At 42.3% G+C, this 25129-nt stretch overlaps 1 protein-coding gene across 3 annotated transcripts in view; it reads left to right on the top strand.

Moving 5' to 3' along the window:
• PRDM15 (PR/SET domain 15) overlaps positions 1-25129 on the top strand; it is a 391258-nt gene that overhangs the window by 149633 nt on the left and 216496 nt on the right. For all 3 annotated transcript variants that reach the window (XM_030203815.1, XM_030203817.1, XM_030203816.1), the window contains exons 6-8: positions 740-841; positions 19662-19883; positions 20571-20706. In XM_030203815.1, coding sequence (XP_030059675.1) covers positions 740-841; positions 19662-19883; positions 20571-20706 — 460 coding nt within the window. The remainder of the gene's footprint in view (positions 1-739; positions 842-19661; positions 19884-20570; positions 20707-25129) is intronic.

Below are 25129 nucleotides of genomic sequence, written 5' to 3' on the forward strand. Positions count from 1 at the left end.
TCTCTGAGTCTGATGTCCTGCACGTACAACGTGCAGGACGTCAGCAATGCATGCAGGAGCAGGACGGCGAGGACGTCGGCTGGCGGGGAGTGGGGTCCCCCGCCAGCAAAAGTGAAGTTAGGCGGCGGCGGGGGCAGGTTTGCCGGGAGGGGGGTCCAGGCTGGAATCTACGGGGGCCCAGGCCTCCTCAGGCCCCACGTAGCTATGCCACTGCTTCTTTGCCACTCTCCCCAAGATCATGACAGAAAGGGGAAAGTGGATGGGAGGGAGTGCCACATGCTTGAAGGGCAAAACATTACTTAGTAGATGAAGAGAATGCATTTGGAAATGCCCACCTTCTTGAGAATACCCTGAATAAAAAGTTTGAATGTGGGTTGGTGGGGCAGATATCACAGACACACACCGGTCAGCAGTGCTATGGCCTCGCATGAAAAGATACTTGGTGGCTCTTCTTCAGCTTATTTGGATCCAAAGTTGCCTTGACTTTAATTAGTGAAGACCACTGACCTATACAATATGAGTAGTTGGTGATGTTTTGACCATTACTAACAGAGGAACTTTTAACCATATGCTTCAAAAAAACTTTTTTGGAGTGCATTTGTCTAGTAGTAACTTGATAGCTTGATGTTGTGCTTTTGTGAGATAGTCAGTCAGTAGTGTTCCTTTTTTTTTTTTAATTACATTTGTACCCCGCGCTTTCCGCGCATGGTAGTAACCCCATGTTCTTGTCTTCTGACAGAGAGTTGTGGGGAGATAAGTGGCCCTCTAGAGATAGTGGAGTCCTGCCAGTGGACCTGTAAAGTGTGTTCGTCTACCTTCCTGGAAGCGCAGCTGCTCACAGGTATGGATTTATCATCTGCTTATGTTAGAATTTGTATGATACCTGATAACAAAGTAAATACATATACAGTGAATTCCTATCCAAAAGCGTTTACTGTACCAGCAACACAAGGAGATGAATTGCTTTTCCTAAAGCCACAATGAGTGTTGTTGGTAGTAACAGGATTTGCTAGCATTACACTAACCCTTATACTACTCCCATTTCTATGCTGGTCTCTTTAACTACAGGAAAGGATGGTCTCTCATGATTGCTAACATATTGTGCTTTCTTTTCATATTGTTGTCACACAGGGTATGATATCAGTTACTTTGAGAATTGAAAAAGCCCTCTTCAGGTGGCTCAGTTTTTAAAATTGCATCAGTTACCATCAGGGTTAATGGGAAAAAGAACTTTTTTTTGTCTGGACCCATTGCTGCTGTCTGATGGTAAGAAAATAGACCTGTCTGCACTCATTTCCACCATAGCTTGGGACAGGATTTTGTTGTGTTCCTCTTCTAGCAACTTTGTAGAAAAGAAAGGGCATTTTTTTCCATTTTACTTTTTATGGTTTACCCACATGTGAAAACTGGTTCCCAGAGTTGCTGCTGCTTCCTTCTCCTTCCTGAGCCCTGAGCTGGGGCAGCCAGTTCCTCATTTCACCCCAGTCAATCAGTGTGGCCATTTGCTCTCCGTCTCTTGGATCCAGTTGGATCATGTCCTAAGTCATATGATCAGCCTGTTTGATCATATATATACAGAATATATTACAGCTAGAGTAGCAGATTTAATTCAATTAATGTGATAAATCTTTAATGTGCACCAAAAATTTTAATTGCAATTAACGCAGAAGGCAGACATGCCAAGTCACACGTGGCCCAGCACCTCTCATTCTTCAAACCCCTTTCTTCCCTGTCACACCCCAAACCTTGCCTGTTTGCCCAGGAGCATTGAAGATGCTCCTTCTGGCTTGTGCAAGCCTCATTCCCTCTGCTACGGCCCACCTCCTCTAATTCAACTTTCTGTTTCTGGCAGGCGGGCCGCAGCAGAGGGAAGGAGGCCTGTGCTACTCGGAGGGAGTCACCAACCAGGAAAGGGGTCTAGGTGTCATCGATGATGATATGTTGAAACCCTCTGCTCGGTGTGCAGCGGGGTGACTAAGAAAGCAAATAGAAATTTAGGTATTATTAGGAAAGAAATAGAAAACAAAAATGAGGACATTATAATGCCTTTGTAACGCTCCATGATGCAACCACACCTCGAATATTGTGTGCAGTTCTGGTCACCGCATCTCAAAAAAGAAAAGTGCAATTAGAAAAGGTGCAGAGAAGGGCAACGAAAATGGTAAAGGGGATAGGATGACTTCTCTATGAGGAAAGGCTAAAGCGGAGAAGAGATGGCTGAGGGGAGATATGATAGAGGTCTATAAAATGATGAGTGGAGTGGAACTGGTAGACGTGAATCGATTGCTTACTCTTTCCAAAAATACTAGGACTAAGGGGCACGCAATGAAACTACAAAGTAGTAAATTTAAAACGAATCAGAGAAAATATTTCTTCACTCAACGTGTAATTAAATTCTGGAATTCATTGCCAGATAATGTGGTAAAAGCAGTTAGCTTAGCGAGGTTTAAAAAAGGTTTGGATAGCTTCCTACAAGAAAAGTCCATAAGTCGTTATTAAAATGAACTTGGGGAAAGTCCACTGCTTATTTCTAGTATAAGCAGCATAAAATGTATTGTACTGTTTTGGGATCTTGCCAGGTACTTGTGACCTGGATGGGCCACTGTTGGAAACAGGATGCTGGGCTTGATGGACTTTCGGTCTGTCCCAGTATGGCAATAATGTACTTATGGAAGGAGCATCTTCAACGCTGCTGTACAGACAGGCAAAGTTTGCTGTGCGCCGGGGGGGGGGGGGGGGGGGGGGGGAAGGGAGGAAGAGTTGGAGAGTCAGGGGGGCAGGAGGAAGAGATGTACAGTGTAGGAGGTGGAGCAATATTGAACCTGCTGGGGGAGGGAATATAGGAGGAGGGATGAGAGAAGAATGACTGCTGGACCCTGGGGGGAGGGTGTGGGTACAAGAAAAAAGATGGCAGCACTTGTGGAGGGAGGACAAGTGGGGAAGGAAGAGAGATGCTGTCTCCCAGGGTTGGTGGTGGGGGACTGGAAGGAAGAAAGAATGATGCTGGCCCATGGGGGAGAGGGAGGAGTGGAGAAGGGAAGGAAGGGAAAGGGAATGGGACTTGATATACCACCTTTCTGTGGTTTTTTGCAACTATATTCAAAGCAGTACAGGTACTTATTTGTACCTGTGGCAATGGAGGGTTAAGTGACTTACCCAGAGTCACAAGGAGCTGCAGTGGGAATCGAACCCAGTTTCCCAGGATCAAAGTCTGCTGCACTAACCAGTAGGCTACTGTTGGCCCCAGAAGTGGTGTGGGGGGAAGGGAAGAATGAGGGGAAAAGTTGAACATGAAGAGGATAGGGACACAGAAGTGTAATGTTGAGAATGGGGAGGGAGAGGCAGAAATAAGATGCTGACAGGCATCTTTTAATCATGTGATTAATTATACAATTAATCACAATTACAATTTTTAATCTTCTTGCTATGTACCGGCATATTTTTGATGTAGTCTTTTGTGTGTGTGAAACATAGAAACAGAGAAAAATGGAGGCAGATGAAAACCATATGACCTACCCAGTCTGCTCATCCATGCCTTCTACTATCCCTTCCTCTCCCTTAGAGATCTTATGTAGCTGTTCCAATCTTTCTTGAATGCAGACACAGTCTTCGTCTCCACCACCTCCAACCAGGAGGCCATCTCATGAATTCACTACCCTTTCCGTGAACAAGTATTTCCTCAGGTTATTGCTGAGTCTGTCCCATTTAACTTTCCCCCTATATGCCCCCTCGTTCCAGAGTTTTCTTTCAATTGAAAGAGACTTGTCTCCTGTTCATTTATTCCATGGAGGTATTTATTTAAATATATCTATCATATTTCTCCTCTTCCACCTTTTTTTCCAAAGTATACATATTGAGATAAAGATATAGTCTGTTCCTATATGCTTTATGACGATGACCACTGACCATTTTAGTAGCCACCCTCTGGACCAACTCTATCCTGTTTATATCTTTTGAAGGTGCAGTCTCCAGAATTGCACTCAATATTCTAAATGAGGTCTCACCAGAGTCTTATGTAGAGGAATTATCAACTCCTTTTTCCTGTTGGCCATTCTCCTTCTTATGCAGCCAAGCATCCTTCTAGTTTTCGCCGTCACCTTTTCTACATGTTTGGCCACATTAAGATCATCACATATGATCACACCCAAGTCTAACTCCTCTTTAGTGCACAAAAGTATTTCGCCCCCTAAACTGTGTCGCTCCATCAGGGTTTTGTGGCCCAAATGCTTGACCCTGCATTTTTTAGCATTAAATATTAGTTGACAAATTCAGTACCATTGATCAGGCTTTGCTAGGTCCTTCCTCATATTATCTACACCATCAGGAGTGTCTTCCATATTGCAGATTTTGGTATCATCTGCAAAAAGGCAAACCTTACCAGACAGCCCTTCAACAAGTTCTCTTACAAAAATGTTAGAGAACTTGCCCAAGAACTAAATCTTGTGTAACACTACTGGTATCCCTTTCTTCAGGGTAAACTCTATTTACCACTATCCTTTGTCACTTACCACTCAACCAGTTTCTAGTCCAGTAGTTCACTTTAGGGAGCTGGCCCATAAAGGCCCACCAAAATCAATTCTCTACCTTGTTAATTAAGATGTTCTTCCACATAGTGACCATGGTCATCTTGGAAAATCTGCTTTGCTGTGCATTTAACTGTCTTTCTCACTAAAATAGCTACACCCCCTTTGTTGCCCTCCAGTGGAGAACAAAATACATCTCCCACCCACTGGCGCTTTAATTTCTGATGCTCCACGTATGACAGCCTGGTCTCTTGGAGACAAACCACATATGTCTATTTAGGGCTGCTAGAATTGTTGCCTGCTTAATGCGTGATCCTATGCTACACACATTCCACGAAACAATTCATGTATTGCCTGGTGTCATGTTACATCCTTTACATGGTACAAATTTTTGTTGAACTCCATTTGAACACCCAGCTCCCCCAAGTGCCCAGCCTCACCTGGGTAAGGAAATCATTCCTGTGTTACAATAAGGGTCCATAGCTCCATGCATTCAGAACTTACTCACACAGCAAAACACACTCCCCTCCCATCCCCCCTTCTCAATGTGTTGCTTTCTCTTCCCTTCCTCCCTTCCATTGAATAATTGGTCAAACCCACTCCCTCCAAGAATACCCCCCAAGCTCCCCCCACAAACTTTTGTGACAAGAAGCCAGAGATCTACTTTGATGCCTAGGGTCCCATGCCCCATCATCTCATCAATACAATTAGAACAGAACAACCTACCCCCTTCAGTACATTGATCCAGCTAGTCCAGTTAAACACAAACTGAAACAACATACTGTTTATCTCGCTACATAATTTCATGTTCCACTAGTATCTTACTGGCTTCATTGCTTTGCACCATTTTGAGCCCTTCATGCGCATCTTGTGGTGTGTCATAGCTTCGCCATTGTCCATTGTGTTGAATCTTAAGTAAGACTGGATATAAAAATAAGTTTGCTTACAAAGCATGCAGCTCCGCACAAATGGGCGAGAGCTGCCATCGTCTTTCTTGTAGCACTGCAGAGTAGTCTTGGTATATACTGATTGTATTGCGAAGAATTCCGTTTCTGATGAAAGCCATGTAGAATTTCTGTTTTATGCAAATAGTTGTGTACTTTTATCAGAATCACTTGTCGCTTCTCACCTTCTCTCAGGTGGCCCACCCTGTGAGCTCGTTCTAAGCACAAGGGGCCAACACTGTCAGATAGTGCAAACTCTGTGCTGAGCCATTTTTCCAATAAAGCGGTCAACATGCAATCTGGGATGGACTCTGGGATCCCTACAAGTCTTAAGTTAGCGCTTCTGGATCAATTTTCCAAATTGTCTATTTGTGCCTCTTGGGTTTTGACCCGCTGCTCAAGCGCCAACAACCGTGTGTCAGCCTCGTGCCCCAGATCTTCCACTCCGGACATCCTCTCCTCCAGCTCTGTGGTGCGACGGTTTGTTTCCATCAGCATTGTCTTTAAGTCCGTAAGTTGTTCTGAGAGCTTCTCCAACCTCGGATCCATTGCACTACATGCCACCTCTGTTAATTGCTTTAATTACGGAGCAGTAAATAAAGAAGCTTCAGGCTTCTCCACCAGCACCGTCTTTACTTCACTGAGGCGTGGTTTCTCTTTTTTGACTTCTGTCGTTTTACCAGGCATGGATCCCTCTTTTGAAGTTAAAAATCTGTCCATGAATTGGTGCCCCCACTTATCCGAGCTACTCAAGCCCTTGTTTTCCAACCTTTAGGGCTATTTCAGTGGCAACGAGGCACGGGACCCTGGAGAACCTCAGACTCATGTCTGCACTCCTCAGCACATCATGTGATCTCCTTTTCTGATCTTTAATCACTGTGGAAACAACTTCTTTAAGATTATTCACTTCTGACTTAACATGAGGTATTTGTTCAGAGCTCTCCTGTCGCACTTTCTCTAAGGATCGTGATAAAACATCCACCTTACTTACAAGGGTTGTCGTATCCTGTGAAGTCTTTCCTACTATCTCAACAAGCTTCTTAATGGCCCACCAGATTGTCTTCAGCGTCACCACCTTAGGGTAATCCTATCTTTAGCTGCCCCAACGCTTTCAAACTCAGATGGTACTTCCAGGAAATGAGTTCCACCGCTCCTACTCAGCTGAGTAGTGCCTTCCATCAGAACAGCCATTGTGGACTTAATTCTGGCTGCTGCTGGACAAGGTGGGCATTCGGCATCCGGGGGGGGGGGGGGGGGGGGGGACATGACAACAAAACTTCATGCCCCAAAGAGACCAGCTCTCATCCACCTGGCCTCATCACAGGGCAGTCTCCCCATTCTTCTTGCTGGGAGCGAACAGTGTGATGCTCAAACTTTTGCTGGCGGTTTTGCTGAACTGGGGAGGATACCACAGCTGGCGGTGGTGCAGCCCAAATGAGACCAACCCCTTTCTTTTCGTATGGGGGCATTTTACAAAGAAAGTAAGTTAATTGAAGAAAATCCTGCCAGGTAGTAAGAGCTTTATAACGCTGCTACATGTTTGACCACCATCAACAGCATTTCATTTGGACTGATTTTAGCCAGTTTAACATGCACGTTATTGTGTGCCTAATGAACAAAAGGTTTCAGCATCTAAAAATTTTCTGCAAACAAGCTTTCTACTGGTAAAATGTGATATAAATGAGGCCATTAGTGATTCCCTGCATTGCTTAGAGAAAGGACATACAACCCCCCCCCCCCCCTGCCCTAACGATTGAAACCTACCGACAGCTCTGAGCAGACATTAGAGTGAGTGTGCAGAGACACAGAGGAGTCGAAGGAGGGATGAGGTCAGCTGATCTTTGCATAATCGCAGGGGTCCCCTGCCGATCTCTAGTTTCTGATGTGGGAGGTTGTGGGTACCAGAAAGCTGTACCTCTGCAGTTTCTGCAACTTGCTTCTGGTATCATCTCCAGCGTTGTTGGTTTTTTTAAAACTTTTTTTACGTCCGTTTTTACATTTTTGCTTTCTGGTTTACTTTCTGCCCAAGGTTTCCATTCCAGAGACCACATCTGTTCCCTCTTGACTGGGCATGCACACAAGAGTTGTGCCTAGTGCACAGCTCTTGTAGGCATTCACCAAGCAAGTCCTGTCGTCGTCCCCCCCCCCTTAACTTCCAATGCTTAACACTAACAGCGTGTATATAGTTTGCATGTTTTTAGTGTTGAGCATTGTGCAGCAAACTTTCTTCGGTATTTAGGCTAGTGTTTTCCAGTACTGTTCCCTGCAGCGTCAGAGTTATGAGCGCCTTGGGCCTCAGTCATCTGGTACAGAACACAACTATTAAATTATTATGCTATGTTCATAAATAGAATGATATAGCACCTTTTATTGAAGACCCATCATTGATTATCAATATCTTGCCATATTAAGTTTAAAATTTTGCTTCTGATTTTTGATGCATTGCTTTTAAAAGTTCCTAGATGTGTAGCTTATTTATTATTCTCTAATATGCCTTCTTGATCCCTTTGTTTAGCAGATCAGAGATTAACTGTTCCTTCTCCGACTTGAATTTACTTTGAATTTACCAGATGTGCGCATTCATGTGTAGATGCTCAAAACTGTGGCACTGCACTGAATAGCACTGGAGAAATACCGCCAGATCAGCAGAGAACAACTCCCTAATGCTCAACGCTAATGAGATGCAAATAGAGGCGCGTTCATAGAGTGAGCATTAGGGAGTTCAGTGGGAGGATAGTGCCTGGCGTATATGCTGAAGAGTTGTGTGTTAAGCACAGCTCCAGCATATACCCAGAATGCCAAAGGGGGAGGAGGGAAGGAGATGAAAGAGGTGCCAACAGCATTTTACAAGTAGAAAAAACTAACTGGGATAGACACTGCCACAAATGTATGTAAAGGAAAGATAGCAGCCTAAAGTTTAACCAGCTGCAAATCCCCTATGGGTTGTTGACTATAGTATAATGAATCTGAACTGGAGCCCCGAACAAAACAACCAGCTCCCTTTGTATTAAAAGTTGTTCTTTCTGATCAATCACTTGTGGATGCCAGGTACAGCAATTAAAACGTACTAAGAAATCTTTCTTCCACTTATCTTTGGCCAGATGCCATCTGATCTTCAAAAACGAGGACTCTTGCTGCCTTCTCTAGTCCTTGGCACAACCCTTATGCTAGCTCTGAGCTGGCGTAGGGTTTGCAGCGGAAGGAGCACCCTTCTGTGTTGTGCTGCCTGCGAAGTACTGGGGAGGAATAGCGAATGAGCTTGCATGCTCATTGCGCTATTCCTTCCAGCACTCATTTGTTCCCATGCTCTGGGCCTCTGAACATCCTGCACCGGTGAACGCAGGTGCTAGTCTGGCGCTAATGGCCTCTAGTGCCATTTACTTTTGAGCATCTGGGCCTCGGTTATTTGACACCTTTTATTGTGGAATTCATCACCTTTAAGCTTGAGGCTGGAAATTAACTACGTGTGCATTAAAGACAATGCATAGTTATTTATTCAACCAAACACAGCGGAGGTGACACGCAGGATGATGCAAAAACAAAACACCCAATGGACTCAAAGAGTTCACATCAGAAGCTTTATTCAAAGTATAATGGACTCAACACGAATCGTGTTTTGGCCACAAAGGCCTGCTTCAGGAGTCCCTATGAACTGTAAATATTTGCTTATCCAGCGCCGTAAAAAGTATAGCAGCCAAAGTAAACCTAAGCTCTTTGTGTCAGTAGCAGGAGCGCCAAACATACAAAGTTGCTGTTTAATCAAATATTTATAGTTCATAGGGACTCCTGAAGTAGGCCTTTGTGGCTGAAACACGATTTGTGTCAAGCTTCTGATGTGAACTCTGAGTCCTTTGGACGTTTTGTTTTTGCATCATCCTGTGTGTCACCTCCGCTGTGTTTGTTTGCTTTGGTTTGCATATGCGGAGGACTTTTGTTCTTCTGTGTCTTGTCGACTAGTTATTTATTCAAACATTTGGCTAATTTGGGACTTGGCAGCTGGAGTGATTCATTGGGTTATGATTCTGAAGTCTGTAAGGTCTGTAGTTTGTTGATGTGCTCTGAATTATATCCCCTCTCGTTTTGTTAGAAAGCTGTTTTAAAGTAGTTTATTACTGATATACTTTAGCTTTTTTTTTCTTTATTTTATAGCTGTATTTTAGAATTTTGTATTATGTTTTTAAATAGGAAAGGTTATAAAATAAAACAAAAAATATATAATGTATAACTCCATGGTGCAACTGCATCTTGTGTATTATGTGTAATTCTGGTCTCCACATCTCAAAAAAGATATAGTGGAATTAGAAAAGTACAGAGAAGGCCAACCAAAATGTTAAGGGGATGGACTGACAAACATATGAAGAAAGACTAAAGAGGTTAGGGTTTTTCAGCTTTGAGAAGAGAGAGCTGAGGGGAGATATGAGAGAGGTCTATAGAATCATGAGTGAAAGGAAGCGGGTAAATGGAAATCGATTGTTTACTTCTTTTAAAAAGTACAAAGACTGGAGGACACACCATGAAGTTGCATAACGATATATTTGAAACCAAATCGGAGGAAATATTTTTCACTCAATGCATAGTTAAGCTTTGGAACTCTCTGCCAAAGGATGTGGTAAAAGCAGTTAGTGTACCTGTATTTAAAAAAGGTTTGGATAAATTCCTGGACGAAAAGTCCATAAACTGTTATTAAGGTAGACCTGTGGAAAACCCTGGGGATAAGTAGCATGGAATCTTGTAACTTTCTGGGATCCTGCCAGGTTCTTGTGACCTGGATTAGCCACTGTTGGAAATAGTGTACTGGGCAAAATGGACCTCTGGTCTCACCCAGTATAGCAGTTCTTTTGTTATGTTCTAAATATTGTAATCCACTTTGATATCAACTTCAGAGGCAGTATAGAAAGTAGTGGAGGAATGGCCTAGTGGTTAGAGCACTGGTCTTGTCATCCAGAGGTGCCTGGTTCAAATCCCACTTTTGCTCATTGTGATCTTGACATCCAGAGGTGCCTAGTTCAAATCCCACTTCTGCTCATTGTGATCTTGGGCAAGTCACTTAACACTCCATTGTCTCAGGTACAAGCTTAGCTTGTGAGCCTTCCAGGGACAGTGTACCTGAATGTAACTCACCTTGAGCTACTACTGAAAAAAGGTGTGAGCAAAATCCAAATAAATTAATAAACTAAACTAAGACTGCAGCCCAGGCGTCTTAAAAGATCTTGAGTTATTCTGTCAAAAAGAATAGGCAAAAATTGCTCCACCTCACTGTGCAAAGTTGATAGACACAAATCCTAAATGATTCATGGCTGCTGTCAAGCAGTGTGAAGACTTGTGCAATCAAGATATTTTAACTTTCTTATTCTTAATTATTTTTTGAATGTTTCTTCTGTATAATTGTTCTTTTATGTTGAAAGTGTGGAGTTGAGTAGAGATCACTGAAACAAATTCCTACTTTTGCACATTTTTCACATTCTACAGTTTGAAAAATATATTAGTGGAGGAGTGGCCTAGTGGTTAGGGTGGTGGACTTTGGTCCTGAGGAACTGAGTTCGATTCCCGGCACAGGCAGCTCCTTGTGTCTCTGGGCAAGTCACTTAACCTTCCATTGCCTGCCGCATTGAGTCTGCCATGAGTGGGAAAGCGCGGGGTACAAATGTAACAAAAAAAAAAAAATTAGAGTGTGAAGCCTGCAAAGCTCTGTTTCTAAAGCAGAGATCTCTAGTCACACAATCTTTATTCCTGTGCAAAGTGATCTTCTCTTTCCATGTGAATCAATCAGTTTCTCTGCCTTCCTTAAGAAAAGATTTCCTTGACATATATAGGGATCTTCTTGGCTATCAGCAGAAACCTACTGTGGTATCTGAAGGTCACAAATCTATTCAGACTTTTTGATTACTTTTTTTTGTCTTATACGGTGGTCAGAACAAAAGAGGACTAAAGCCCTCAATAATTTGTTGGTTGAGGCTTTAGGCCAAGCCTACTGTGGTATCTGAAGGTCACAAATCTATTCAGACTTTTTGATTACTTTTTTTTGTCTTATACGGTGGTCAGAACAAAAGAGGACTAAAGCCCTCAATAATTTGTTGGTTGAGGCTTTAGGCCAAGCCTACTGTGGTATCTGAAGGTCACAAATCTATTCAGACTTTTTGATTACTTTTTTTTGTCTTATACGGTGGTCAGAACAAAAGAGGACTAAAGCCCTCCATATCTGTTGGTCAGGGCTTTAGGCCAATGACAACACTGCTGTATCATCTTCTGTTTTTATGTCATTGGTTTCCTCCAATTTTTCAGCTGTATTGGCCAAGGAGGCCACAGTCTCCACCTTTTAGCTCGTGCACACTTTTAAGATAAGTTTGGTTCAGTCTGTAAAGCATGTTCTACAGATGGAAAATGGCACTTACAGAATTTTGTCAGTTACACATAGGTAAAAAGTAGGTGCTCAGCAACCTAGTGACTACTTTTACATGATATACACATAGACTTTCTTGGATGTATAGGTTGGGCAGAGCAATGGATATAAAATCCATGCATACATGGGGGTAATTTTATAAGGTTTTTCTTCATTAAAGGCTGTTTTACATACAGAAAAGGTCTTGTAGACCGTGGGATAATTTCATAAGTACACACAGTGGCAGGACATACTTATATATGAATTGTGTGTAGGCATTCCCAATGCTCAAAACTTTGGTGCTACAGGCAAGAGCACACATCCCATAGCACAAGAACAGCGCTGAAAACTAGCTCCCCAAAGCAAATGGGCTTCAAATTTTATGTGCACTAGTAAAGCAAAAACAAGGGGGAAGAACGTGATTGATGCATACGCACAAGAGCTGCACTTACCGTGAAACTCCTGTGCATATGCGCCAGACAAAACAGCAAATTGGTTCTCTTCCCCTCTGCTTTGAAGTACAAGCCCCCCCCCCCCAAAAAAAAAAAAAATTGCAGGTTAAATCCCTGAGAGGCTAACACCAATGCCTGCCCTTAACTCCAGCTTTGCTCGAACTCGCAGACATGTTCTTTTCTTACTATCAGCATTACAGGTTGCCCGGGCTTCTTTATTCTTTCAAAAGGAGCCAAAAACTGACAATTTAATGTGAAAAATACAGAAAAAGTCCTCTCTTCAAAACCCGAACACCATCCCTGACTTGGCAGTGTGCTTCAGCATTATGGCCAGCATTAGTTTCTGGGTTGTCTTCTGAGAAATCGGCATGAATACCTAATCACCTCATTGGAATCCATTTCAATGCATTTAAATGCAGTTTGCGCAAATCTTTGGGGCACATGTTAGCACACACGCTGCAGCTTTTTGTGTATCCTGCGCATATTAAAATGTGCTCAGTTCCAGCACTAATTACTCCTAGCACTGGTGTTAGGCTTTGTGCATCTGGGCCCAGTGGCGTTCCTAAGGGGGGCTGACACCCGGGGCGGATCGCTGATGCGCCCCGCCCCCACCATGGCGAAAGAACCCCCCCCCCCCCCGGGTGCACGCCGCTGGGGGTTGGGGTGCCACGTGCCTGTCCGCTTCGTTCGTTTCCATGCTCCCTCTGCCCCAGAACAGGAAATAACCTGTTCCGGGGCAGAGGGAGCACAGAACGAATGTAGCGGACAGGGGCGCGGCACCCCCCCCCCCCCCCCCCAGCGGCGTGCACCCGGGGCGGACCGCACCCACCGCCCCCCCCCCCCCCCCTTGGTACACCACTGTCTGGGCCCCAGGGATGTAGTTTAGGCACAATTGCGATGTGTGTGCATATTTTATAAAATCACTGAGCACACATGTAGGGAGCCATGAGTACCAATTCTATAATGACATCTTGGCGCCAAGACTCCATTATCAAATAATAGCGTAAGTAAGCATCAGTGTAATTACATTTAGGCACACCCACTTATGCCAGGTCTATAGCTGTTTTAAGTTGGCGTGCAACTTACACAGGGGCCTATTTACAAAGTGTTGATAAGCCCAACACAGGCTTATTGCATGCTAATCTGGAACTACTGCTGGCCCAACGCAGCCACTGACAGTAGTTCTGCCTCGAGTGCGTGCCAGAAACCAGAAAAAAAATGTTTATTTTATAGTTTGGTGCTAACCTGGTGGTAATTGGGCATCGCCATGTGCTGCCCAGTTAACTGTGGGAGCCCTTACCGCCACCTCACAAGGTGGTGGTAAGTACCCCCCCCCCCACCCACACACATACACACATGACCACGCAGTAAGAGTAATCCTACCACATGGCCATTTTTTTAGGGGCTTTTTACCCTTACCCGCTGCAGTAAAAAGGGCTACCGCAGGGCCATTTTTCCTACAGCTTAGTAAAAGGACCCCACAGTTAGATACACTAAGTTCTGATTGATCAATTTTGATCCATATATTTGAAAACAGTTCCATATTTGCCATTAGCATCAAGTAGTTGCCTACAAGACTACTCAAACAGTGCAAGATAGTGACTTAAATGAATGCAGGCTGAATTTGTATGAGTGCAGGATGATATTGTAACAAAATGATATATAGCAATTAAGTATATGTTTTGTCAAGCTATAGACATAAATGATTGATCACATTAAAAAGCAGTAGTTTATGCAGGTGATGCAGGACTTATGCAGACCGTTGTAATATTCCATAAGGTAAAGGAAAGGGGATGGGACTTAATATACCTCCTTTCTGTGATTACAATAAGTAGTGAGGTGTGGTAGCCGTGTTAGTCCACTTTTAAAGGAAATCAAACAAAATAAAACATGGAAAAGAAAATAAGATGATACCTTTTTTATTGGACATAACGTAATACATTTCTGGATTAGCTTTTGAAGGTTGCCTTTCTTCATCAGATCGGAAATAAGCAAATGTCGTAGATGACAGTATATATAAGTGAAACATCCAAGTATTTCATTGACAGTCTAACAGGGTGGGGGTGGGTAGGAGGTATGCATGGGAACATCAAAGCGTTTCAGTGATAGTCTAACAGGATGGGGGTGGATAGGTGAGAGGGAGGGTGATAAACGGAGCAATACAACTTTATGGTTTATAATGGACTAGAAAACCCAGATCCTTGTTAAATCCTGTCTGTTGGGTGTCAGAGACCTCAAATTTTGGGAAACTTCGTTTAACACCTGACTCGCACAACAGATCAAATTTGAATAAAATTGGAGAACATGATGGTGGGAACTTTTTTTAATTTTAGACCACTTCGCATGGAATGACCCAGGCACTTCCATCTGCCCATGCTCTGCCCATGTATGTGTCTCCTTGCAGTTATGAGCTATAGTGCCTATGTGTTCCCTTAAAGAATAGCGCCTTCTGCACTTGCACATATAAGTGCCAATTAAAGGTGCCACTTACGTGCACATGTTGTACGTAATTGCACACACCCAGTTGCAGAATTGCCCTGTCCAACTACCCATTTACACCTGATTTAGAGCAGGCGTAACTATATGCATCGACATTTAATGTGCTATAGGGCCAGGTTCTGGGTGCGTATTTTCTAAAGGCACATAGGTGTGTATGCCGCTTTAAAATTGTGTGCCTTCTTGGACTTTTCAATTAGCCATTCTGTTAGAAAATCAGGCCTATAGACTACATGCATATATTTCTGCCTGCCTCAGATCACAGTTAAACACAGCTATACCTACACGGGAGCAGGTGTAATGTTTGCGCATAGTTTATTAACTACATCTGTATTTCACAACTCTGCCCGTGCTCCACCCATACACCGCCCCCCCCCCCCAAACGGACTTATATATAGATTGAGTAAAGTAAGTGATTTTTTTGTCATTTTTATGCACATATACCTACATATGTTTCTGCAGACATAATTGATATATGCTACATTTCTTTTTGCAGTCCCTGTGTGCTTCTTGCCATTATGTCTGTTTTGTTTTCTTTTTTTTATTTTAGATGAACACTAGGAGGCTTATTTTCAAAGCACTTTGGGAGGCTAAGTTCCATATGTTTCTATGGAACTTTGGGAGGCTAAGTGCTTTGAAAATAAGCCTCTAGGTAGTGTATGTTTCAATATTTTTATTATTTTTTATGATTAACAAATATGTAGTTCATATTTGTTTTCCTTTTTCTCATTTCATGACATCTGTTTATCTTTGTTTTATTTACACCTTGTACACAAGGGTTTTCTTTTAGATTTGATTATTTTTCATTACTAAATCAGTATTTCTGTTCTCCTCGCACATTAATTTTGTGCAGCGTTTATCTTCAGATTTTTAATTTCACTCATCTTTGGAATAGAGCATTTATCTCTTTCTATAACGGGTTGCTGTTCCCTGCTCACACCGAATGCTTGTGGCATCATCTCTTGTATATTCATTTTGTGTGACCAACATGTTTTTATGGCAGCCTTCTTAGAGAAGTTATGTCACCTTTTGTATATTCATATTTAAAATGCCAATACCTCTTGCATATTTAAATCATGAGCTGTCAATGTGTTTTTTATGGTGATTCTTAAAGTAGTAATGTCAGCTCATACATAATCGGAATAAGAAACGCCAATATGTTTTTATGGTGGTTTTTTAAAATAGTGACGTCATCATCTGCGTATTCATTTTGACACGTTTTTATGGCGGGTTTTCCAAATAGTGAAGTTTGAATGCAGAGCCTTCGAGACGTGCTGCGTTTTGCATTCTGTGAGCTGTATGTGAGTTTCTACTTAAGTACATAAGTGTTGCCATCCTGGGACATCGAAGGTCGATGAAGTCTAGCATCCTGTTTCCAACAGTGGCCAATCCAGGCTGCAAGTACCTGGCAAGATCCCAAAGCAGTGCAGTTCATTTTATGCTGCTTATTCTAGAAATAAGCAGTGGATTTTCCCCAAGTCCATCTTGATAATGGCTTATGGACTTTTCTTTTAGGAAGCTAGCCAAACCTTTTTTAAACCCCGCTAAGCTAATTGCTTTTACCCTATTCTTTGGCAGTGAAATCCAGAGTTTAATTACACGTTGAGTGTAGAAATATTTTCTCAGATTTGTTTTAAATGTACTACTTTGTAGCTTCATCGCGTGCCCCCTAGTCCTAGTATTTTTGGAAAGAGTAAACAAGCGATTCACATCTACCCATTCCACTCCACTCATTATTTTATAGACCTCTATCATATCTCCCCTCGGCCATCTTTTCTCCAAGCTGAAGAGCCCTAGCCGCTTTAGCCTTTCCTTATAGGGAACTCCCTTCCCCTTTATCATTTTCAGCGCCCTTCTGTATATCTTTTCTAATTCCATTGTATCCTTTTTGAGATGCGGTGACCAGAATTGAACACAATATTGCACACAGTATTCAAGGTGCGGTCGCACCATAGAGGAATGCAAAGGCATTATAACGTCCTCATTTCTGTTTTTCATTCCTTTCCTAATAATACCTAGCGTTCTATTTACTTTCTTTGCCACCACTGCTTCACACTGAGCAGAGGGTTTCAAAGTAAAATCAAAAAAGACACCTAGATCCCTTTCCTGGTCGATGACTCCTAATTTGGAACCTTGCATCAAGTAACTGTAGTTCAGGTTTCTCTTTCCCACATGCATCACTTTGCACTTGCTCACATTAAACGTCATCTGCCATTTGGATACCCAGTCTCCTAAGATCATCTTATAATTTTTCACAATCCTCTTGTGATTTATCAACTTTGAATGATTTTGTGTTGTCAGAAAATGTAATTACCTCATTAGTTACTCCCATCTCTAGATCATTTATAAATATGTTAAAAAGCAGTGGTTCCCTGGGGAACCTTACTATCTATGCTTCTCCATTAAGAATACTGACCATTTAATACTACGCTCTGTTTTCTATCTTTTAACCAGTTTTTAATCCACAATAAAACAGTACCTCCTATCCTATGACTCTCCAATTTCCTCTGGAGTCTTTCATGAGGTACTTTGTCAGATGCCTTTTGAAAATCCAGATATACAATATCGACCGGCTCACCTTTATCAACATGTTTGTTCACCCCTTCAAAGAAATGTAGTAGATTGGTGAGGCAATATTTTCCTTCACTGTATCCATGTTGGCTTTATCTCCTTAATCCATGCTTTTGAATATGCTCTGTAATTTTGTTCTTTATAATAGTCTCTACCATTTTGCCCGGCACCGACGTTAGTCTCACCGGTCTACAATTTCCAGGATCACCTCTGGAACCTTTTTAAAAAAAATTGGTGTTACACCGGCCACCCTCCAATCTTCCAGTACCATGCTTGATTTTAAAGATAAACTACATATTACTAACAATAGTTTTGCAAGTTCATTTTTCAATTCTCTGTACTCTGGGATGAATACCATCCGATCCAGGCAATTTGCTACTCTTCAATTTGTCAAATTGCACCATTACATCCTCCAGGTTTATAGAGATTTCATTCAGTTTCTCTGACTTGTCAGCTTTGAATACCATCTCTAGCACCGTTATCTCTCCCACATCTTCCTTGGTGAAGACCGAAGCAAAGAATTCATTTAATCTCTCCGCTATGGCTTTGTCTTCCCCGAGTGCCCCTTTTACCCCTCGGTCATCTAGTGGTCCGAATGATTCTTTTGTTGGCTTCTTGCTTTTAATATACCTTTGGTTTCTTCTTAGATTTTTTTATTCATTTTTACTTCGGTACAGTTGGTCTCAGTTTTTAGCCTCTTATCTGCTTTTTTAGAGACAATTTATTACAGTACATTGGGTTGCATTTTTTGTCACATATGTTTCACAATATCCAGCACACAAGGTAGTATTGTTTAGCATAACACGTTGTCATGCAGTGTACCTTGATAGTAGCACAATATTCAATTCACTGGAACTTACAGTGAATTTACAGTATTCAATTCACTTTTCATGCAGCTCATTCTGTGGGGTTTTTTTGGCACTAGGTTTTTGTGTTTTTTGTTCTGTGGGATTCTCATTTCAAGTTTTCATTCCTGATTCTTTTATTTCACATTAGCGACAACACTTTGCTACATCTGAGGGTTTGTTTTCTTATCACTGTTTGTTTCTGGCTGTTAAGGATTTAGGTTTTAGTTTTTTTACATCTTTTATTTGTTTGCACAGTCTTTTCATTAATAGACTGCCTGTCTCTATGGCAGATTAAATTGGTTCAATTTTTTTGATTCTGCACATTCCATATGCTAGGTACACTTTTTATTTCCTTTTGACATACTTTATTACATTTTTATTTTTATATCTATCCTTTTGTTTGGTTTTAATATTTTTTTGTGTTCTTTTATAGTACTCTTATTGGCATTTTGACTTTGACCACTATTTATTTCTGTTTCGCTGGCTTATCCACTCCTATGCTAGCTGAGATAATATTTAACCATCTCTCTGATCTCATGTGCACCTCTATTAAATTATTTACTTTATTCCCTAACTCCTCTTACTCTCTTACCTATCTATATGTTAAACCATCTCTCTGACTTCATGTGCAACTTTCTTTAAATTAGTCATTTATTTTCTAACTCCTCTTACTCTCTTACCTATCTATGTGTTACATCTTTGCTTATACCCTACACTGTCAATTAAAATGTTCTATTACATATTGTGTTGACGTAAGTAGTATACTGTGTCATACTTTGTATTGTTATTTGAATATTTTTACTGCTGTAATTGTCTATTGCGCTTGTTTGGTTTATTCTTAGTGTACATTGCCTTGAGTGAATTCCATCAAAAAGGTGATAAATAAATCCAAATAAATATTTTATTTAATACATGTGTTATCTGTTTTACATATTTATCAGTGGATTGTGTTTTGCAATTCTCATTTTATTTTACTTTTAGTATACTGTTTCTTATGTTAGGCCATTTATAGTCAATTGAAACATATATATATATATATATTCATTGCTTGTTTTATCTCTAAATTTTAGTTTTTGCTCTGCATTTGCATATTTTATATATTTATATTTACGGTTGGGTTTATTTTGTCAGCACATCCTTTTTTGAAGAATAAACTTTGATCTTCTTGGACATTGTGGTTGGCTTATTGCACTCCTGTGAAGTGTGTGCAGTTTCTTGTGGAAGATTTGTGTTCTTTGGTTTTGCTTTTTGTAATTTTATAAAAGCCGTTTTCTGTGGCTAAAACAAAGGTTTACTCTTAGATAAAACATGAAATTATTTCCAATAAGTGGAACGTTTTATGTAAGCACTGACTGTTCTGTGGGTATAGGAACTGTATGGTGGAAGTGTCAACCCTTGCAAGCAAAAGCTCCATTTATCTCAGATGTATCTAATCTTGTGTTCCACAGAACATCTGCTCAGTCACCTCGAGGAAGCCAAAAGTGTTTCTAACGCCTGCTATAGTGATGGCAATATCACAGATGGTGACACCACAGCAGATGATGCAGGAATCTCTACAAGTTCTAGCATGGGCAGCAAATCAAAGAGAAAGCCTCGGAGGACCCGGAAATCCAAGGCCATAAATTCCCAGATGCCATCTGTGGTGATAGTTGAAGAGAGTGACCCTGCAGGTGAGAAAGATGAGCATAGGGGTACTAACTGCTCTAGTTAGCACCCTTGCTGTAGGACTAATGCTGTCCACACTGCCACAGTGAATCTTTGCCGACATTGCTTTCTCTGAAGAAAATGTTTCTGGAGGACAGCCACTACCGCTTCTGCCACAGTGAATTACTAGTAACAGTTTGCTCTCTGAAATAAAAGCTGACTGAATTTCAGTTTTGGTTATAGAGCCGAAACTGGTCCATTTACTGCTCGGTTTCAGCCGAAAGGTTTTTTCGGCCATGTTTTCGATTTTGGCCAAAAATGACCATATATTTTCGGTGGAAGCCAAAAATTTGTGCTTTGTCCCATTTGTCTACTTGACTCTGTCCCACTCCCTTATAAAGGAAGTTGCCCCTCCTTCCCCACCCCTAGTCCCTCTGGACCTCTTACAGTACCTAGGGATCTAGCAGTGTAGTTGGGGAAGGGGCAATCCCCAATTACAGAATTTAGGTCATTTTTAACCCCCCCCCCCCCCCCCCCCCCACCTAGAAATTCCTTGATTTTCTGTGATTGCATTTAATGACCATTGTTATGATATCAAAATGTTAGTCTAAGTAAATATATAGATGTGAAGGACACTAAACAAGCTATAGGACCCAGGCCACCTCAAGTATTGAAAATTGACAGTTACCATTTTTTGTGATTATGCTGATCAGGTGAACATGTTGCTGAGATCATTACCGAAATCCCTTCTGATGATGTCTCTCTTCCCCATGACACAGAAGACAGGATCATGGAGTTAGTGTTGGGGAAACTGCCGGGTACTGCAAACAGCCTCAACTCTGTCACTAAGTAAGTGCTGATGCCAGGGGTGTTCTGGCTAATAATGGAAGAGTAGTTGCTGGGTGCTGTCCAAGCTTCTCATGCACTCCCATCACTATCTAGACTAGGGCCTCCCAAACTGTGGGTTGTGACCTCAAATGGGATTATGACCTGGTCAGGCCAAAAATAAACACCTCGTCACCCTGTTCCTCTTGTTGAGCCCACTCTAACATTTGGCCTGCTCGGGCTCCATGGAAGGCAGGGATGGCATCATTGTCAGCTGCAATGTTGTAGGAGGACCGAAAGCAGCAGCAGGGAAGAAAGTTAGGCCTACAGGGCTCATGTGCTTTCTGTGGCTATAATAATGGGGCTGCATCCACATAAGTTTGATAAGCACTGAAGTAGACTATCACCTTTAAGAGAGCTTAGGTAATAAATAGGCTCTTCTTCTGAACAAGGGACACCAAGAGCAGAAATGTGCTCTGAACAATAGATTACTCCAAGGGGAATTCTGCGCAAAAATTCTGCACACTTTATTTGTAATTTTCTTGTGCAGAATTCTCCCATTAGAGAGAAGGTGGAATCTGAGGAGAGTGGTGGCGAAGGTGGTTCATGCCTGGGAGAAGATGAAATACCTTCACCACCACACTCCTCAGATTCCACCTCCATTTCTCTCTTAGTATCTATCCTTTCCCCTGGTAAGTTCAGTCCCTGTCTTTTTCCTGTCTCCAAAGTAAATACCTCCAATTTTTATCTCCATCCTCCACCCTCCACCCTTTCTGTTCACCTGTTCTCTACCGTCTAGCAACACTGCTTTCTAGGGTTCTCTCTCCCCATCCCTCTGTGCTTTTCCTTTAATTCTCCTCAAGACCTCTGTTCTGTCCACCTTACTTTTCTCTGCCCCAATCCCCATGGTGCACACATTCCATTCAGCTGTTGCCAGCCCCCCCTCCCATGGTGCACACATCCCCCATCCACTTTTTCCTAGTCCTTCCTTATGACTGACACACACACACTGAATCCTTCTTTCTCCAGCTCCCTCACCCATGACACACATACACACTATCCATCTGTCTCCAGCACCCCCCACCCATGACACACACACACACTTCATCCACCTTTTATTGGTTCCCAAACTCCATCCCTCTTTTTTCCAGGCCCCCTCCCCTCCCTGCACACACACACACTACTCCACTGTGGCAAGAGGAGAAGCTACACAGCCGCATATCGGGCTGCTTCCTCCTCCTCTGCTGTCCTGGGCCCAACTGTTCCTTTGTGCTTCACTCCATACAGCAAAGTAGCATAAAGAAACCGCTGGGGACCAAGGTGGCAGAGAAGGAAGAAGCAGATCGATGTGCGGCTTTGCAGTAACTCCTCTTGTCACACTGGAGTGGTGTGTGTGCAGGGAGGGAAGCAGCCAGAAAGTGAGCATCTGTGCCACGCTGCAGTCCAACAGCAGGCTACACAGAATTCTGCACAGTCTGTGGAGGTGAGGAATTCTGTGTAAATTCTGCATTGAACAGTTGTGCAGAATTCCCTCGGGAGTAATAGGTTTAATGACCTTTAGGTATAAACATATTGGGCAGAATTTTGAGTAACTTGCGCAGGTTCAAGGTTCATAGGTACCCAGGTACTTTCCCTTTAAAATTAGGCTACAAAGTATGGGGGTAGAAAAGTACTCACAGGCCTTGCAACTGGCATTTCTGTAGGTCAGCTGTGTGCTGGATCCTACACAAGTATTGTCCCTCTTCCACCCCATTCCCCATTTTGAGCTGTATTTTAAAATGGTTTTAAAAAAAATCAAGTAAAATAAAATCCCCCCTTTCCAATCGTTGTCCCATCTAGCTCTGTTTGAATATTGCCCCTTGCCATGTATAAAATAAAACAGGAAAATACAAAATATTTGGGCCAGTTGTCAAAATGATATGGGTAGATTTGTTCCTGAATAGATCTGTATTTGTTCCTCATGTAGGTAGACTTTGCCTTCAAAATAATGCACATTATGACCTCCCTGTCCTGAACCCTCCTTTGAGCCTGCTTACATTTTTCATGCGTAAATGACTTTTGAAAATTACCATAACGGAGCAGCCTTAATAGAAAAAGCCAAGAAAAGTTTTAAAAAGATGTGAAGTCTGGCAGTTGTCATCTCAATTTTAAAGACCGAAAAATGTAAGATAATATATTCTGTAATATTTTAGGTGTACTGATTGACTGAATCATTGGCATTAATTTCTGGAAACTTTCTGTCTCACTGATTTAACTTGTAGGAATTTGTGTATTAATTATTTTAGAGAAGAGAATTATTTTATAGAAGCAAACTGTTTTAGCTTTTTATAGGAACAGTCTCCCATCTGCACTGGGCCTTTTCCTGTTGGCCAGTTCTGCTGTCCCTTGGGAGGGAGGGACCACTGCTTTTAATTATTCTTCTTTTTCAATCAACTAGACCAGTCCAAACCAGTGGGCTATATGCCTCGACCAGTAGATGGTGGTAGAGAAAAAACAGTTTCCATTGGCACCACTAGTATAAGAGAAGGTGCAACATAGTAACATAGTAGATGTTGGCAGATAAAGACCTGTATGGTCTATCCAGTCTGCCCAGCAAGATAAAACCCATAGCAAAAGGTATGATGCAATACTACATATGCATACTTGATCTTGATTTGTCCTTGCCATTCTCAGGGTACAGACCGTAGAAGTCTGCCTGGCACTGGCCTTGTTCTCCCACTGCTGAAGCTGTCATCAAAGCCCCACTCCAGCCCATCCAAATCTGTCCAGTAGAAGTCTGCCCAGCACTGGCTTTGCTTCCCCGTTCCTGGAATTGCCATCTAATCACCGCTCAGTTTGATTGGTTCCATTTTTTCCATACAGAATTGCTTTGTATTTTTCCTACATATTTTAACATTTTGTTACTGTTTTCATCTCCACTCCTCCCATGGGAGAGTATTCCAAATATCTACCACCCTTTCCATGGAAAAGTACTTCCTGACGTTATACCTGAGTCCTCCCCCCCCCCTTGCAACCTAAATATATGTCCTCTAGTTCTACCACCTTCCCATCACCCCAAAGTCCCTCTCCTGATCTGTGCTTATCAGTTTCTCGCCTTCTATCTTATACACCTTCTTTGTACCCCAAGCCATCACTTTGCAGTTCTTTTCATTAAATTTTAACTTCCACACCTTTGGCCATTCATCTAATTTTTGGCAATCTCTTCTCGTGGTTTCTACTTACTCCAAGGTATTGGCTATCTTCATATCTGCAAAAAGGCAAACGTTTTCTTCTAACCATTCAGCAGTGTCTCTCATGAATATATTAAACAGAATCGGCCCTAGTACCAACCCTGAGGCACTCCACTACTCACCTTCCTTTCCTCTGAGTGAATTCCATTTACTAGGCAGCTAGTTTCCAATCCAGTTCACCACTTTGGGTCCTCTCAGCTTATTCAGGAGTCTTCTTTGAGGAACTATCAAAGGGTTTGCTAAATCCAAGTAGATTATATCTAACACATGTCCTTTATCCAGTTCTTTGGTCACCCAGTCAAAGAAATCAATCAGATTGGATTGGCAAGATTTTCCATTGGTAAAGCCATGTTGCCTCAGATCGTGCAGCCTATTGGATTCTAAAAAGTTAACTATCTTTTCCTTCATCAGTGACTTCATTATTTTTCCTACCACCGACATGAGGATTACCAGCCTGTAGTTTCCCACTTCTTCTCTGTCCCCACTTTTGTGAAGAGGGACCGCATCAGCTCATCTCCAATCTTGCGGAACTTCTCCCATCTCTAATTATCTATTAAATAAATCCTTAAAATGTCCCACCAGGATTTTTCTGTGCTCCTTCAGTATCCTGGGATGTATCCCATCTGGCCCCATAGCATTGTCCATTTTCAGATTTCAAGTTGTTTAGCCTGGAGCTAGTTAATATTTCTCTACTTCCAGCAGATGGTGTAGGTTGGAATGATGCAGCTGCTCTTTTTTGCTTAAGGCCTGACTCCTACAGGTATAGGTCACAGTCTGTGTCCCTAGGGGTTGAGTGTTCCCAGGAATAGGTCCACGGACCTTTCTCTGGTTGAGTGGGAGGTGCTCTTATTTAGTCTGTAACCCTACTCCATTCAGAGTCCTTGCATGTGGGCTTGTGCTCAGTGGGTGGGCCATTAGAGGCAGTTTCAGATACCTTCACAGCAGTGGATGTTAGTGGGGTGGCCTCAGAGCTGCCCCCTGCTTGGCAGTAATTCACACAGCTATACGGTTTTCAGCCAGAACAGCAATCATGTTGAATTTGTACTTGCTGTTCCCCCATGGGGGAGCTCCAGGAGCTGGATACTTGCCTGATGGTCACAGGAACCTGGTGCTTCCAGCCTACCAAAGGGGCTTCACATTTGATTTTGGGCCCCAGTTACTTGCTGTAATTTCAGAAGGGGTTAGTCAGGCCCTGGCAGTATAGGGGGTACCTAAGA

The sequence above is a fragment of the Microcaecilia unicolor genome, chromosome 5 (assembly GCF_901765095.1).
Source record: "Microcaecilia unicolor chromosome 5, aMicUni1.1, whole genome shotgun sequence".
In the NCBI taxonomy this organism is placed as follows: Eukaryota; Metazoa; Chordata; class Amphibia; order Gymnophiona; family Siphonopidae; genus Microcaecilia; species Microcaecilia unicolor.